This window comes from Toxotes jaculatrix, chromosome 1 (assembly GCF_017976425.1).
Source record: "Toxotes jaculatrix isolate fToxJac2 chromosome 1, fToxJac2.pri, whole genome shotgun sequence".
NCBI lineage: Eukaryota > Metazoa > Chordata > Actinopteri > Toxotidae > Toxotes > Toxotes jaculatrix.
Window position 1 is genome coordinate 30,346,666 of NC_054394.1, and position 16,424 is coordinate 30,363,089.

The 16,424-nt window shown below is 46.8% G+C and overlaps 1 protein-coding gene across 3 annotated transcripts; it reads right to left on the reverse strand.

Annotated features, from left to right (window-relative positions):
* Positions 1–25: 25 nt before the first annotated feature.
* On the reverse strand, positions 26–16,185 carry tp53bp1 (tumor protein p53 binding protein, 1). 3 transcript variants are annotated; one of them, XM_041066482.1, is made up of 27 exons: positions 15,622–16,185; positions 14,402–14,489; positions 14,210–14,294; positions 14,058–14,125; positions 13,854–13,976; positions 13,259–13,310; positions 13,000–13,169; positions 12,764–12,890; positions 12,575–12,669; positions 12,305–12,492; positions 10,762–11,911; positions 10,093–10,209; positions 9,789–9,980; positions 9,581–9,647; positions 8,217–8,309; positions 7,048–7,324; positions 6,501–6,569; positions 6,258–6,410; positions 5,672–5,895; positions 3,847–4,244; positions 3,069–3,260; positions 2,607–2,786; positions 1,473–1,664; positions 1,283–1,377; positions 938–1,134; positions 311–447; positions 26–210 (listed from the first exon to the last, which is right to left on the reverse strand). In XM_041066482.1, the coding sequence occupies exons 1-27, from the start codon at positions 15,799–15,801 to the stop codon at positions 26–28; spliced, it is 5,094 nt and encodes a 1,697-aa protein (XP_040922416.1). In that variant the 5' UTR covers positions 15,802–16,185. The 3 variants fall into 3 exon arrangements, with proteins under 3 accessions (XP_040922416.1, XP_040922338.1, XP_040922291.1); XM_041066404.1 differs by having other exon boundaries at positions 8,217–8,306; positions 13,259–13,313; XM_041066357.1 differs by having other exon boundaries at positions 13,259–13,313.
* Positions 16,186–16,424: the final 239 nt, after the last annotated feature.

The following is a 16,424-nucleotide window of genomic DNA, read 5'->3' on the forward strand; positions in this document are numbered from 1 at the left end:
GGCATTTTGCACGTGTGGAGTCAGATTACGAGGAGTAGTCGTGGCGATACTGAGGCTTGCTTTGGAAACCCAAGCGCTCCCCACTGATGACACTCTGAATGAGCCACTCAGGGGACACCAGTGGGACTTCCTGTGACGTCACATTTTTCTCTAGCAGTGGTGGACAGGCATGGTCTGTCACCACAACATCATACTTGCCAGCAGGAATGTCTGCAGACGGAGGGAGAAACAAACTGTCAACCACAACAAAGTGAACTGGTAATATTTGGACAGCGCACGTGATTTGGACGTCGCGTCCTGGATCCTGTACCTGAGCTGTCCTTGTCTCTCTGGAAATGTCGGACAGAGGACCCTCCGCCCATGGTGATCAGCTGTGCCCAAAGCTCCACTGGCTTCTCAAACACCAGAAGGACCCGCAGGCCTTTGAACGGGCTGCAGCGGGGATGCCTGAGAGGACAGAAGGAAAATATTCATTCAGGCCTGAAACAATTCATCAGCGACTGATGATTTTTTTATTTTTTTACCAATATTAATATGCAGTTATTTTTTGAAAGCTCTTTATGTTCTGTATTATTCAACAACACCAAGAACTAAACCATTGTAGTATGACCAAAATAATATTTAGATAGATTAAACATTACTTATTATTCCGCAGTGACTTTCTCTTTGCATTGTGTGTGACTCCGGTATGGCGACCTGGCTGAAACATGTGTGGGACAGCATGTTGTATCGCTTCTCCAATGTATTTATTAAAGCAGTGAACCCAGGCTCGGTCACCGTACTGACTGGCATCATATCTTTTGCGATGCACAGTAATTTCCATGTGCTGTTTTGAAGTACGCTCATATGGAGTTACACTTTCACATATCTCTGTAATCGCAACGTCTTCCCAGATCCGTCCCAGGATCTGAGATGAGGGCAGAGAGTTTCATCGTACCACTCCACTATGGCGTCGTCTGGCCCCACACCGGCTGGCAGCAGGTAATTCCTGTAGTTGAGCAGCTTGTTCTCTTTGCAGCAGTCTCGCACCCATATATGCGACACACAGGGCACACCGCTGGCCAAACACAGCACGTATTTCCTGGTACGGCAGTGCTGGTCTGCGATGAGCAGGCTCTGGTACGCTGCCTTACACTGGAGAGGAAACAAGAACACGAGGAGAGTGGGATTATCATCGAGAGAAAAGTTATTTTACATCTGCTTTTTATTATACTGTACCAACAATAATAATAAACTTTCTTTTTAATTTGCTATAGTTGATGGTGTTTTTAAGAGTTCTTACCTGTTCTTCATTGAACTCCGGCAGGATGAAGCCTCCACCTGCCTGCAGCTGGGACTCCGTGTACACTTTGTTGTATGGACCTGTCTCTATGTAATCTGTCGGGGGAAAAATTCATAACGATCACTGATCCAACAATAATTACAGGAAGCAGGAAACGGAGCTTCAGCATCTGGGTCATTCCTCGCCTCACCCTCCTCCTCGCCGTCGACGATGAGCTTGTTGGTCAGCCGGTCGTTCTCCGACGAGGCCGTCAGCATGAACGCGAAGCCCATGAAGAGAGACGCGTTCTGGGGCAGCGGGCCGTGAGTGTCTGCCACGTCACAGGACTCACCGGGCAGATCTGTGCCGCTGCCGGAGGTGTTACACACACCCACCCGCTGACCTGTGGACAGAAATACACACACATGTTAAAGGCAGAAAGACGGTAACAGTAGGAGTCAGGTTACAGAAAAGTTTTTAAAGGCTCAGTTCACCCAAATCACAATAAAACCCATCTTCTCACTTTAAACTTGCTCCAGTTTTAAGATAGTTTTTATTTTATCTGCCGATCTGAGCCATGGAGAGTGAGAACAAATCAGAGTAACAGGATCTGTCTCTGAACTGAATCTGTGCAGAAACATCTGGGCAAATAAAACTAGAGACGAGAAAATATTTTTTTGTGACTTTGCTGAACCGAACTTTTGAGAATCGCACATTTACCAGCTGTATTAAAATACTCCTTAAAGCAAATACACCCGTGAAATACACCTTACATCTTCCCTCCACCTGTGGACCGACACCATGGTGATACTGGTGGCACGTTATTAATTACCAAATCAGTCTCAGTGGCAGCCGGCACACAGCAGCAGAGGGTGGACACAGGACACACGGAGGTCAAAGTGTCTCCGTTTCACTCAGTACAAAAACCACACATTACTGAATAAGAATCAGCACTGCATCAAACTCAGCGGAACATTCTTGTAATTGAGTTAAGACAGAAAAACAAGATTAAAAACATTCACATGCTTAAAGTATCATAACATAAAGAACATGTTAAAAATCGAGTGCTATAGAGAGGTAAGGCTGATTGATGTAAAACATTAAAACTTTTAAAATCCATTCGCGACAGAATCTGCTTCATGTTTAAAATCTAAAACTGATTCAAAGCTTTGCTGGAAAATAAACTCAGCAAACATGTGGTCAGGACGAAATATACAAACAGGACAACTGGAGATTAAAACCAAACATGGGAAAGAAATACTGCAACCCCTCATAATATTAAAAACACCCCCCTGCCCCCCCCCATTCAAATGTGGTCATGGTTTTGGTGACTGGGTCTCTGTACCGGCTCGGGCGCCCTGACCCCTGCGGCCTCTCTTGGCCGGCGTCCTCTCCTCCCCAGAGGTCATCAGCTTCCTCTTGCCGGAGGGGCCTGGCGTGCGGGGGCTGCTGGAGGAGCTGCGGTTGGGAGTGTTCTGGCCTCCGGGGGCCAGCCTGCGCCTCCTCTTCCCCTCCACCAGGTTATCTAAGGAAAATAATCAGAGCACATGTTACTAAGGAGCCTCAGCTGTACTTTTAAGTTGAGACATTTTTAATGGTGTGAGACCTGTGAGTAAAATTTGTTTGTAAAATTAGGTTTTTTTTTTTGTAATTTGGGTGAATTAGTCCTTTACAGCTGATGCTCAAAGGGTTTATGGGACCAGCTGCAGTGGATCTTTGCTGCATGTCAAAGATCCACTGCACGTATTACATATAATGCTGTGTAAACATCGATGCATCTGTCGGAGTCCAGCTGTCGTCGTCTTACCCAGACTGATGTCAGAGGCCTTGGCCAGGGGAGTGGAGGGCTCGTAGGGCCCGAGGCTGTGCTGCTCCCTCAGCTTGTTCCCCTGCTCCAGAGAAAGGATGACTGCGGTCCTGTTGTACCACTGCCTCTGGCCGTCCCTCTCCACACTGTAGAACAGCTCCTGGCCCTCTGATTTATGGCCCCTCACAACACCTGCACACACACACACACACACACACACACACACACACACACACACACACACACACACACACACACACACACACACACACACACACACACACACACACACACACACACACACACACACACACACACACACACACACACACACACACACACACACACAGACACAGACAGAAGATTCCTCACATTTCATTTAAGAAACTACTAACCACACGGCAGAGTCTGTTTTGATGATTTTAAATACCTGAAAATTGAAAATGGAACAAACATTTACCTTGTTTGTTTGTTCGTTTGTTGCCTGCCTCCTTGTTTCTGTAATTTATGTGAAGTGGCTGCTGCAAAAGCTATTTCCCTGATGGATTAATGACGTACTCTCTGATTCTATCGATCTATTAAATTGATGAAAATTCCTTCACACTTCTGCAGCCACACAGCAGAGCTGCCCTGCCCTTTGTCCCTGGATGGTCCTGATTGATGATTATCGGCGATCAGCAGCAATAAGAGAAAACTATCTGTGCTCTCTCTGAGGTCAGAGGTCGTTCTGACCCCTTAACGAGGATCCTACGTCCCTCTGCGCTGAACACTCCCTCACCTATGCTGAAGTACTCGTCCTCCAGCAGAGCGGTGACCTCCGTCTCCAGGGGAATGGGGTCACACAGCAGGATATCCTTCCCCCCCACCTCGCACTCGTAGCCGTCGTCAAAGCGCAGACGGAATCTCCCCTCGCCGGCATCTTTGATGATGCGGCCTGAGTAGAAGTAGCCGTTGGACGACCACTTGGCCACCACCCGCAGGCCCACGAAGCTGCTGCCGGCCAAGCTCGTCTCCTCCGGCGATGACCTGAGGGAGTCGGAGTGGCTGGGGAGCTCGGCGTCTGTGGGGCTGACGGGGAGGCGCGGGGGGAGCATGCGGGTGTAGGGCTCATCCTCTGAGGAGGACTGTGGCTGGCCATGAGCACCAAGTCTATGCAATGAGCCAGCACCACCTCCCCTTAAAGAGAAACACGGGGTCTGATCAGACACTGATTCACACGGCTCCTGTTGTAAGAATACAGCTAATACAGATCCTGACAACAAGATTCTACATTTCACAGTATTCAGTGATAATTCCTTCTGATTGTCTGATAAGAACACACTGAATAAAGCACAATAACATATTTAAAAGCAACATCAAGCCGCAGGTTGGCATTCCAGACTAACTGGGTCAAACATCTGCATCTAGCAGCTTCACAGAACAAGACCTTGCAGCTGTGCCTCTTTGTTTTTCCCCTTAAACTGTGAAGTGTCTGCAGGCAGGTGCTGTAAACAATAGATGCACATTTGCAAAGTGTTATAGTGGAAAACCAAAAAACAGTGACAATACACTGTGCTGCTTTATATTAGGTACAGAGTAAAGCTTCTGATTCACAGGTAATCTGGAAGCATTTTGAAATCGGAATATTTGATGTAACTTTTTTTGACATTACTATGGAAATGATTGGTTAATTGATTGATTAGAAAGTCATTTATCAAGGAAAAGTACCAAATGTTTCCTGTTTCCATGTCTTCAGGTGTGAAAATGTGCTGCTTTTCTGTTTTACAGTCACTGTAAATGGTTTTGGTTTGGTTTCTGGTAAAACTTTGGGTTTTGGACAGTTTGTTTGAGAAGTAAACAATGAGCATGTTCTATATTTTCAGGACAACAGACAAAACGATTAATCAATCAGTGTAAAATACAAATGACAGACTCATCGATAATGAGAATATTTATTAGTTGCAGGTCTGAGTGAGAAGATTAGGAACAAGACGATTAGTGAAAAGAGGAAAAGTGAAGTGTTACTGGAGAAGCTGCAGGTAGTCTGGGTTCAAGCACTTTGCCTGTTACTGTCTCTGCCTTGTCTGTGGTTTCTTAATGTGCAGGGCGAGCCTCAGGGAGGACTCACCTGGACAGGGAGGAGCGGGATGGGGGCCGGCCCCTTCTAGCCCTTCCTCTGGGAGTCAGCGGGACGAAGGCCCGGGACCCCAGGGTGCCGTAGCCTCTGTCCTTTGTGACCACTGACCCTGCCCTCTGACCCCTGTGACCCCTCTGTTGATGCCCACCTCCCCTCCTGGGACTGCAGACACACAGAGGGGACGAATGGAGCCGGTCAGGTTGCACAGGCACTGATCTGGGGATACTCTCAAAATGAAAAGCCACCCAGCAGAGGAATGAGGGGTGTGCAGCGACCCCAGATTCATGCCTGAAGCAACCCGTACCTGAAGCAGGCAGAGATCAGTGAATCACTGAGAAATCAGGTGTTAGAGAGAACAAGAAGGTGAAGGAGTGACACAGGAGTCGGCATGCAACGAGCACAGACATGTAAAGCAGAGAGACCTTATGGACAGGACCGAAGAGAAACACAGAGGATTTGACAGGTGGTGTGGAGGCGGAGGCGGTACCTGATGGATTTGGCCCCTCGGCTGAGCGGCATGAGGAACTCCGGCCTGGTGAGGCCGGTGCTGCTGCTGCTGGTTCCTCCCGAACTGTGCTGCAGGCTGGAGGCCTTGGACGACAGAGAGCTGATGTCGCCCAGGTCACCAGAGGTCACGGAGCTGCTGCCCGTGCGGCACGGGGAGATGTCGCTGTCCAACACGTGGCAGTCCACCACGGGCTCCTCGCTCTCCTGTGACATCAAAAAAAGACCAGTGACACTCGTGTTTCTGAATAAACACGTTTTCAACAAAGCTGCTGATCATATTTCAGGTGAGGCTGCGACACTCGGAAAGACAACGGATAAATAAACCACATTACTGGACAGGCTCTGCCTCAAAAAGCATTTTTATACACACACACACACACACACACACACACACACACACACACACACACACACACACACACACACACACACACACACACACACACACACACACACACACACACACACACCATTACTGGAAAACCAACGGCTTTAAAACGCTGAATCAAATTTTCTGAGCATCAGAAAGTCACAACATCAAAAACCAAAAAACATCTGTTGGTTACCTCCGTGACTTTGCGCTCCACCTCTTTGCCGTCCTCATAATACACGTCTGTGATGATCCGTGTGATGGTGGTCCGCACTTCCTGGATGGTGCGCACATGTCTGCAGTGGGAGGGGCCTGCGGTCCTCCTAAAGGACGGAGTCTCGGGTTCACCCTTACAGACAAAACACAAGAATATTGTCAGCTGGACAATAGTCACAGGCGTGTCTGTAATTTCCTTCTTATACACCTTGGATGTCCGTACCCTGCCGGCTGGGGAACGCAGCCCCGGTGCATCGAAGCTGGTCTGCTGCGAGACTGTCCGCTGACGGAGCTGAGACACACAGGACAGAGCGATCAGCACCACCGTGGCCTCGGCCAAATACATGTGATGTAAAATGCAACGTGATGTTTTCAAAGTTTGCACAGTATAATGTTGGGTAAAGTAAAAAGTGAACTCATGTGATTTAGGTAAAAGGCTTTAAAAGACATTAAAAGAGAAAGTTCTTGGGGACGTCTGACATCATACGTTGGACTCTCTGTGACTTTTAATTTTACTCAAATAATAAAACTTTTCAGCAATTCTCAAACTTTTCATCATCAACATCAATTTAAAATTCCACTGTAAATGAAATTTTCTCAAACATTTTATTCAGTGTAAGGATCAGCTGTTATTTCTGTGGAGACGAGGTGTGTGCTGCTGTGCCACCTCGGTTTTACAGAAAACATCGTCTGCCTGCTGATAAGGAAATTTGATATGACATCCTCCACACAGACAGTGTTAACCCTCTGTGCTGTGATGACTGACGGACCTTGCTGGACGGACTGGAGGTGATGGTGTTGTCAAAGGTCTGCTGGGACACCACCCTCTGCCTGCCATCTGTCCTGTTCGGAGCAGGAGGCGCTGACACTTCAAGCGGTTCTCGCCTCTCGTCAGACTGATCGGCGGGGGCGGGGGTGTTTCGGAGGTTCTGCGGCGGCGTGGCCAATACTTCCTGTTGTGAAGGCTCTGACTGGCTGTTAGGGAGGCTGTTGCATCCCACCGAGGACGCCTGGGAGTTTCTCTGAGGCGAGGTGAACAGCTCCCCCCTGCAGACACGTTAAAACAGACGCGAGAAAGTAAACAGAGTCAGAATTTCTCTCCCAAAGTCTCTTTTTTTTTCGTTCTTTAGACACAGTTCTCTCAACTATTTATGGCAAGAAACGAGCAGATAAAAGAGACAGTTCAGCTGCTGACAGCATTTTGTAAAACGGCCTCACTTTGCCAGAGCGGGAGGACAAAACTACACCTTACTGCTCCACACATCCCCTGAGAGGACGCACACACAGCAGAAAATAGCAATCCAGCCCACCTCCAGAATCCAAAAGTAGGTCTCTCACACAGACAGCGTGTGGCAGACCTATTTCTGTCTACTAAAATACATTACAACAGGGGAAATCTATTCATACATCCACAGGCCAAACGGACACGTGAGGCTCCTGCAGATCAGCAGGGAGAATCTCAGACGACCACATGTGGATAAAACAGGTGCAGTTTACAAACCACACTAATAAAATTCACCTTCCTGGTGAGTAGTTTTACAGAGCTATGCCATGTTTAAAATCACAGAGGGAGAAGTCACCAAAGTTACAGCTTAAGTGGGGCAACACTGCTGTGAGCACATAACAGGCTTTTCCCTCCAGCAACTTTGTGTCTGCAATGCCTTACACACCACCTCGTAGGATCAGGGATATACAGACACATATTTACATCTGGGGAAAACATCTGGGTGGAAATCAAGTCAGAAATTTGATGATGCCTTGTTCACACAGTGCTTAAAAACAGGGGAAGGACTGAAATCAGAAACTGCACAGGAACTGGAACAGAAGGATGTCTGTGACGGTTGATGTGACAGAATCCCATCCAGCTTGATGTGATTACATTACACATGACACTGCACCGGAAGCTGCACTCCTGTGCTCCGACGGCGAGCGTGCTTACCTGACAGGTGTCGAGTTTCCTGCAGGCTGGCTTTCCTCCTCTGCCTCCTGCTGTCTGTGCACCTGCCTGACTCGACTAAACACCGACGGGCTGCTGAGACATCAAACATGAGCAACCGTTAGACTGTTATTTCTATGACCGGCATCATCAGCTTCTGCTACGTGGTTGGACAACACATTAACGCAGAGGATGTCAAAGTCAAGGGTTTAACAGGCAACAAAAACCTGGAGATTCATTAAACTGCACCTAACGAGGTCCACAGATGAGCATCACCGAAAAGAAGCTGATGAACTCAGCGTTCTTGTGCCTAGTTTAAAAACAAAGTGACTCTGGTCTGAGGATGTAGAACAGTTTTTAGTCGGGACTCTTCAAAACTGACTCGACAACAAAATTAAAAGTGCGAGTACAGAAAATTAAAACCATAAATAGATTTAAACGGGGCAACAGATGAGCTGCGGCTTAAGCTGTGAGCAACTTCTGAGCAAAGTTAGAGTCTTGTGAATGTAGACACTTCTAATTACAGAACCACCAGTGTGACTGTTTTTTTTTTTTTAACACAATTACTGGTGTCAAAAATGTAGAATGGAGTGAAGTCATGTCTTTAATTAGTAAAACAAAGCAAAAGGTGCCAAAACGTTGGTCTTCAGATTTTATAGCCAAACCAATTCCACATTTTAAGGTCTATAACAATGTTTGGGTTTAAACAAGACGCAGACACTGTGGTCCTGCTAGTGGCTTTATGAGGCTGCACACTGGTACAGCAGTGCTTTGTCATCATGTCAACATGCTAACATTTGCTAACCAGTAGCTGGTGAGAAATTCCAGTCTGGACCACAGTGGTGGACTGACTTTTTTAACTTTAAGATATGATGTAAAAGACAATTTTGATAGTGATCCCTTAAATTTGTTTTTAAAGGATTTTTACACAGATCTGTTCTGAGTTGCCATTTTAGAGTCGATGTTCTATGGTGGACATAATGAAGACGCTGTTTCTTCAACACCTTAAAGTAAACTTTTCATTTCTGTACTGCAGTTTCTCATTAATTACTGGCCATCATACATGTGAATATCAACCTGCAGTTGAAAATATCTTCCATGCCTTTACATTCGTCAGGTTCTAACAGGTTCATGGTCTCACTTGAACAGGTGTGTATTTTCATCAGTTGGACCTTTAGCCGTGACTCTGACTGCTGAACGAAGAAAACATGATCACAGGTGTTTGTAAACATGTAGAAGCTTTAGAGGCTGGAGAATGAAGAATGCCCTTCAGCTGCTTTCCATTCTCAAGAGAGTGAATGAGAAGCAGCAACACACTTATGAAGGAATCCAGCTAATGTGCATACACAGAGAAGGAGGCAGGTTACCTGGTTACAGCCTTGGAAATAGTGGTAACCTTGACAACGGATCCATCCTCCTGTGATAGTGCTGGCTCTGGTGGAAAGAAACGTATTAATGAGAGGGTGATGAGAGCACGCAGCGTCTCCATGGATACCATCTTGTCACTCCCAAGAAGGTGCATATGCCCCGGGGTTGAGCGCGAACAACAGACGTGAGCGTGCACGCGGCTCTTACTCTGCAGGCTGAAGCGCTCAGAGCTGCCCTCTTCAACGGGGGTCACCAGCTTCATCCTCAAACTCAGCTTCCCGTTCTCCTTTTCCGCCGTGTCCTCGCCGCTTTCCCCGGACACGATGTCACTGGCAGCCATCGCCACGTCTGCAGAGACGTCACCCACCATGTCTGGCTTTTCAGAAAAAGAAGTGACCTCTGGACGAAAAGAGAAACATTGACGGAGCTCAGCACCAGATCGTGTTACGCTACTTCACAGTAAGCAGAGAAGCTGTTGTGCAACTCAAGTTTCTCTGGCACATGAACCCACCAATGGGAGTGCTGTGTCTCAGCGTCTGCTTCAGCTGGTTGATCAGGGGAGGTGTGGCACCCACTGCAGGACCAATCAGCTCCCCTTCTTTGGGAAGCGTAAAGTGGAAGGAAATTTCTGTATTCAGAAAGCATAACAGGAATCAGATGAGATCTATTTTAGAATATTATCCACATTAAAGCTGGAAACCTTCAACGCTACAGCAGGGTATGATCAGATATTACGACTTTCTTTAAAAGTGAATTTTGGTTTATGACAACTTGGGTCTAATTTTTGTAGTTTTGTCCATCATGTTTTATCGGTAGTGATAAAGGTGTATTCACTACGTTAATCACTGAGATCTGGGAAACAGCATCAGAGCAACAAAGACGTCAGATGGACAAGAAACACGAGCAATGGCGAGATGAGACAGATGAGCCAAACGTACGTGGAAGACAAAATGACGAACAGTGACATCGGTACCCAAACACTGACCCTAACTCTAACCAGCTGTATTTGACATAACTGTGCACAGGTTTCCTGTGTGGTGAACTTCTGTTTTCTTATTTCATACCTGGACAATTATCCTGACCCCTTGTTGGGGTCCCGATCCCCAGGTTAGGAACCACCAACTTTAATAACATACTGTAAATCCCACTCTGCTGACTGTGAGATCTGCGCTCAGCTTACCTCCCGAGCTATCACTGAGGCTCTTGTCTTTGAGCCCGTCTGGTTCAGGCCCCGCCCTCTCAGTCTGGGAGAACCTATCAGCATCCAGGCTCACCTCCTTCGCCTTCACCTGCGACTCGTGGCCGTTAGTGGAGGCGGACACGTTGCCTCTGATTGGCTGGGAGCTGCTGGTCTTTGACTGTGGCGTCACATCTTTCTTCAGGATCTGGGAGCCTCTCTCGCTGTCTGTAACTATGACGACGCTGTCCGCTCCCTGGTCTTCACTGTCCTCCTCCATGGGCTCAGGAGACAACAGCTGGCTCTGGGAGAGAAGCAGAGCCATTCCTGAAGCCCCACTTACCCCTGCACTCTCCTCCTCTGCCTCCTCCATCACCACCTCCTCCTCCTCCACTTCACCCTGATCACGCTCAGCCGTCATGTCTCTAACAGTCTGGCTGTTGCCAACCCTTCCACACTGCGGTGACACTGATTCTACAGACTGACTCTTGGCAGCTCCTCCTCTTACATCCACAGAGCTCTTCACCACATCCACAACAGATGTCTGAGAGATCATGGACTGCGAGGGCAAACTGCAGGGTGTGTTGTCTGCGGGAGTCTCCTGCACACAGCTGTTAACAGTCAGGTCAGAGGAATCGAGCTTTGGTTGAGAGCAGGTCACGGTGTCAGCAGAGCTCACCTCTTTGCAGTCGCTCTTTCTGTCTTTTACATTCACATTTTGTACATTCAAAGACGCTGCTGTCTTTTTTTGCACATCAGACTTTTGCGACAGATTGGACGGCTCGATCTTGGCACATTCACTGCGATGCTTTGGTGATTCAGCAGAGGTGGAAGCTTTCGAACTGGTGGCAATTTGTGATTCTGAGGGGACGCCGTTGCTCTCGCTCTTCTGTTCGCAGCGTGAAATCACAGCGTCACTGGTATCGACGCCGGGCAGTTCTTCCAATTCGTCTATCTGCGTGGCCTGACTGTCCTCTTCAATCTGTTCTGAGGTCTGCTGAGCTGGGCTACTGCTCTCCGTGTTCACAGAGAGCAAAGGCAAAGTGAAAGGAGCTGACTCCAGATGTTGAGATTGTGTCTCACGAGGCAATGATGCCGACTTCTTATCAGACTGCTGTGGCTCCTCCTGGCTCTGCGTCGGGACAAACACGTCCTAAGAAGACAGAAAAAACAAGATATATTATAGACTAAAGCTGCAACTAAAGATCATTTCCATTATCAATATTCCTGCTGGTCATCTGAGCAGCTGAGATGTAGCACTATTCTTCAATATATGACTTTAAATATTTATCAATTATCAAAACTGCTGACACTGGAACAGAGAAGTGTTTTTTTCTGTTTTGTATCACTGTAAACTGAAGATCTCTGGGTTTTAAATCTCAAAGTGTCGCCTTCGAGTTCTGGGAAATTGTGATGGGCAATTTTCTGTATTTACTTCACATATTTTACAGACTTAACAATTAATTATTATAAAAATTATCACCCAGAAATGCAAATGCAAAAAATGATGCTAACTGATTAAACTATATGAAAATGAAAAACATACATGTGAGAACTCTGGCTGGGACGGTATAGAGAAATTGCGCTCCAACGCAAAACCAGGGGAATTCTGGGATACGGGTGTAGAGGCGGATGGGTGTGGCATAGAAGTGGCATCCGTTTCCATTGGCTGTTCCTCCTTCTCCGCCGCTCGATCCTCTGGGGGCAATGAAGTATCCATTGGTTCATCAGCACCTGACGGAGCAAACCATTTTTTTAGTTGTACTCACCAGCTGACTTGCAGTGAAACAGAAATTCGGTAGATTTACTCATTTACCATGTTCGTTCTCCGGTTCCGTTGGTGAGCTGGGAACAATTAAAGGAGTGTGGCTGCAGTTGTCTGGGGTTGGGGCAACGTAATCAACCGAGCTCCTAGAAAAAAGGGACGGAAATCATATAATTTCCCAGTTTGTACAGTGTGTGGATGGATGTGTGTACGAAGTATACAGACACTGCTCTGACTTACTGGGACAGACTTTGCTGCACCAGTGTTCCCTGTCCAGAGAGATGCAGCAGCCGCAGGGTGTGGGCTGGTGTCGAGGTGGGGTTACCCTGCTGCTCCGGCTCAGACACTGTGCTGTCGACTGCAGCACCTGAGAGCAACACAGAGGCGTCACATGACTATAGTCCAGGTTTCTTTACTTATCTCAAGTAAGTTAAATGGCTAGTAACTAGATAAATGCAGCATGGGCCTGGACGTACCTGTCTTGTCAGTGTCGAACAGGTCCTCCTGCGAGGACAGGATCTGGCAGTCCTGGTGGTCCTGCTCACCAGAGTCCTGGAGGCCCTGCGAATGCAGCAGAACCTGAACAGTCAGCTGCCTGCCCGACTGACCCGGAGAGTCCGATGAGCTGCTGGAGCTCACCTCAGATCTGGAGAAGGACAAAAAAAAAAAAAAAGTTAATACCAGATTTAGCGTGTGCAGAGAATGTGGGATGTAAAACACCACATGGATCTGTACCTCACAATTTTGTTGTCCTGACTCGCTGACGTCCTGGAGCTGACGTTCTGCTCTGCTGGTGATGAAAAGCACACAGAAATTAGACTGGTCCTTTAAACCATCAGCAGCTGCAAAGCTAGAGGTCGGTATGAATACTCTGATCAGGTACCGGATAATTAACAGACAGGAGACAGAAAAAAAAAGAAAAACCAAGTGCCTCAGTGAGGTGTCTCTCCACCACAAACTCCAGCATCTTCAGTACTGGAAGGATGAGCACCATCTATCCAGACGTTATTCTATCACTTGGTGGAGAGCACTGTGTAAAACATCCCCACAGCATCAGATTCACATTATTTTCAACAAACCACTTGTGTCAGAAGTGTCTGCATGTTCGTTTTTCTCCACTCGTTTGCTAACGATTTTCCTTCCGTCAACCGTCAGTAGACATAAACTGAGCTTCTAAAATTACCCCAGTACCAGGCCGGGGGTAAAGCCCTGTAAATGTGGAAATCATTTGAGTTATGCGGGTCATGATCTCTCTATCAGTTCAAATTAAATCAGAGGCCTAAATGGCAATGAAATACAACAAGGAATAAAAAAATAAAAGTTTTAATACCAGATTTGGTGCATGTCTCACTGTCTGGCTGAGGGACTCTGTCTTCCTCCTGACTGTTCACCACTTCACCACGAAGATCCTGACTCTGAGAAAGCTCGAGAAACCCAAACTGAGAGGTTCCCTCTGAAACACAGACAGATGCTGTTACACTTAGTAACACACGGTAATATTTAATCCTTAAAACTTACAAGACCTCAGACTCACCCTCGGACTGAACGCAGTGTGTGGTAGAATCAGCTCCAGAATCCATATCGGTGTCCGCTGGTGCACACCTGAAAGGACAGGAACCGGAGTGAAAACACTTTATGAGTCTCTGCACCTGAGCAGCATCAATCTGCAAAAATGTCCACACATACTTCTTCTTGTTTGGAGGAGGACAAACGTTTATAACTTGACTGTCCTCTTGGAATCCTGAACTGGGGTCGGCCGCCGTGAGAATGCCTACATAAAGAAAACAGCAATGTTTTTTTGTTTTTGTGTTTTTACATGGAACGAATGGTTTACTGCATATGTACATCCCATATGGATGCTGTTAGAAAAGCACTGACCGGGGTCAGCCTGGTTGTTACTCTGGGAACTCTCTGATTGGCTGTCAGTCTGAGAGCATCTGCTTCCTAGTGGTGAGGATATCAGTTCCTGGGAATGAAAAAAAAAAAAAAAATCATCACAGAGCAACAAACTGTTCTACACAAGACACATCGAGTAAATTCAAACTAATTGCTCTTAGTCTGGTTCTGTTTACGTTCTGTGATCTCAAAAAAAGAAAAGTACAAAGTTAAGATATAGTGGTCAGGAACAAGAAGAAATATAATGTGCAAACACAGAACTTAAATTCATTATTACAGTGAATAATGAATGACAGTGGCTCACTCTGATTTATTCTGCTACAGTGGAATTCAGTGAAAAAAGACTTCAAAAGATTTTCATCATGTTGAGAGAAAATCAAACTGCAAATTTAATGAAATAAGATCCAACTGTTGTTGTACAAGAGATGTTTTACCTTTTGCTTCCTCACCGACAGGAGGGAAAAATCTAAAATCCAGTGCTGATGAGCAAAAAGTCTCAGAGATTCAGATATGGCTGCAAGATCTAGCCATCTGGGGTGAGGACTGTCACCTCACAGCAAGATGGTCTGAACAGCCAGCCAGCGTCTCGGTTTGCAGTTTGCATGCTCTCTACATGGCTGCATGGATTTCCAGGTTGATATCTGAGCTCCAGCTCCCCCATGCAGGTTTGATGAGGTGGGATCTCGAAGGTGCCCCTAGCTCTAGATCTGAGTGTGAAGTTGCCTGATGTGTTAACCTTGTGATAGACTGGCAGCCTGTCAACAAGTAAAACATTAACAAGTCTGGCAACCTGTCCAGAGTGTACCCGGCCTTTTCATCCCTTAAAAGTGGGTGGATGGATGGATGGATGGATGTGGCCATCTGTGGACAGGTTGGCTGCAGGATGTGGCTGAAAAACCCAAAATGTTTTTGTGGGGAAGTGTCAACAACTAAGCAGTGGTGGGATGTAAAAAGACCTTTTACTTAGATATGACTTAATGATGATACTTCTGTACTTTTACTTGAATAATATTTGGGCTGCAGTACTTTTACCTGCACTGGTGCATCTTTACATTGTGGTATCGATAGTTTACGTATCTGATTATTTCTTCCATCACTGCCTTGTGAATTCCATTTGTTAGTCTTGTTGTGCGTCCAACGCACAATTTTGAATAGTTTCAACCGTACGTGGTACCGTACATGGATACTTGTATGCAGCTTACCAGAACCGGACTGCGGGAGGTGGGCTGCAGGCTGGACAGGCGGCGGGCCAGCAAAGCTCGGTAGCTGCTCTCAGGATCGTCCTCTAGAGCGACGCTGTCTGGCTGGGAGTCCTCCACGATCAGACACGGGTTCTCGGGCTGAGGCAGGCTGGAGTCCAGTTCACTTCCGCCGGGATCCATGAGGCCAGGCCGAGGACAGGTGTCGGGCTGTTGTTAGCTATCCAAAGCGACGATGAGACAAAGAAGGCCGGCGTGTGAGTCCACAGCCAGGCATTGTTACCGGACTCTACCCCGTGGTAGCATGTTAGCTAAAGTAAGCTAGCGGGTGATGCTCCGCCCAACAACAAAGCGAGTCCCTGCTCCCTGAACAGTCGGTGTGCTCCGGGGAAACCACAGCACACACCGCGACCCGAATAGTCTCACCGATAACTTAGTTAGTGAAGTTTCAATTCACACATTTATCCGGATAATTTCTATTTCCTCTAGACTGTAACTTCGTTGGACGTTGTTCAATGACAATAAAAGCTGTTCTAAAACATCTGCACCGCTGCTGCTCGGCTCCGCTCCTCGCGGCAAAACTTACCAGAAGCGATTTCATTGGTCCATGTGTAGTGACGTCACCCGAGAATGCTGGGTAGTTTTATGGTTGTAGGATGTTTTTTTAATTTATTGTTTATTTGGTATCTATTTTTTTCTCTTGTATCTCGCAAGTTTTATTTTATTTTTTACTTATTTATCCCATGTGCAGTAAGTGCTCTTGGTTCCTCACATTATTTTTCTTATCTTTATTATTCATGTTGCTG

Coding starts and splice junctions, on each gene's coding strand:
- tp53bp1 (XM_041066357.1), bottom strand. CDS start 15,801: ATGGATCCCGGCGGAAGTGAACTGGACTCCAGCCTGCCTCAGCCCGAG. Junction 12,670..12,763: donor GTGCAGCAAAGTCTGTCCCA/GTAAGTCAGAGC, acceptor CCTTTTTTCTAG/GAGCTCGGTTGATTACGTTG. Junction 11,912..12,304: donor CCCAGCCAGAGTTCTCACAT/GTATGTTTTTCA, acceptor CTGTCTTCTTAG/GACGTGTTTGTCCCGACGCA.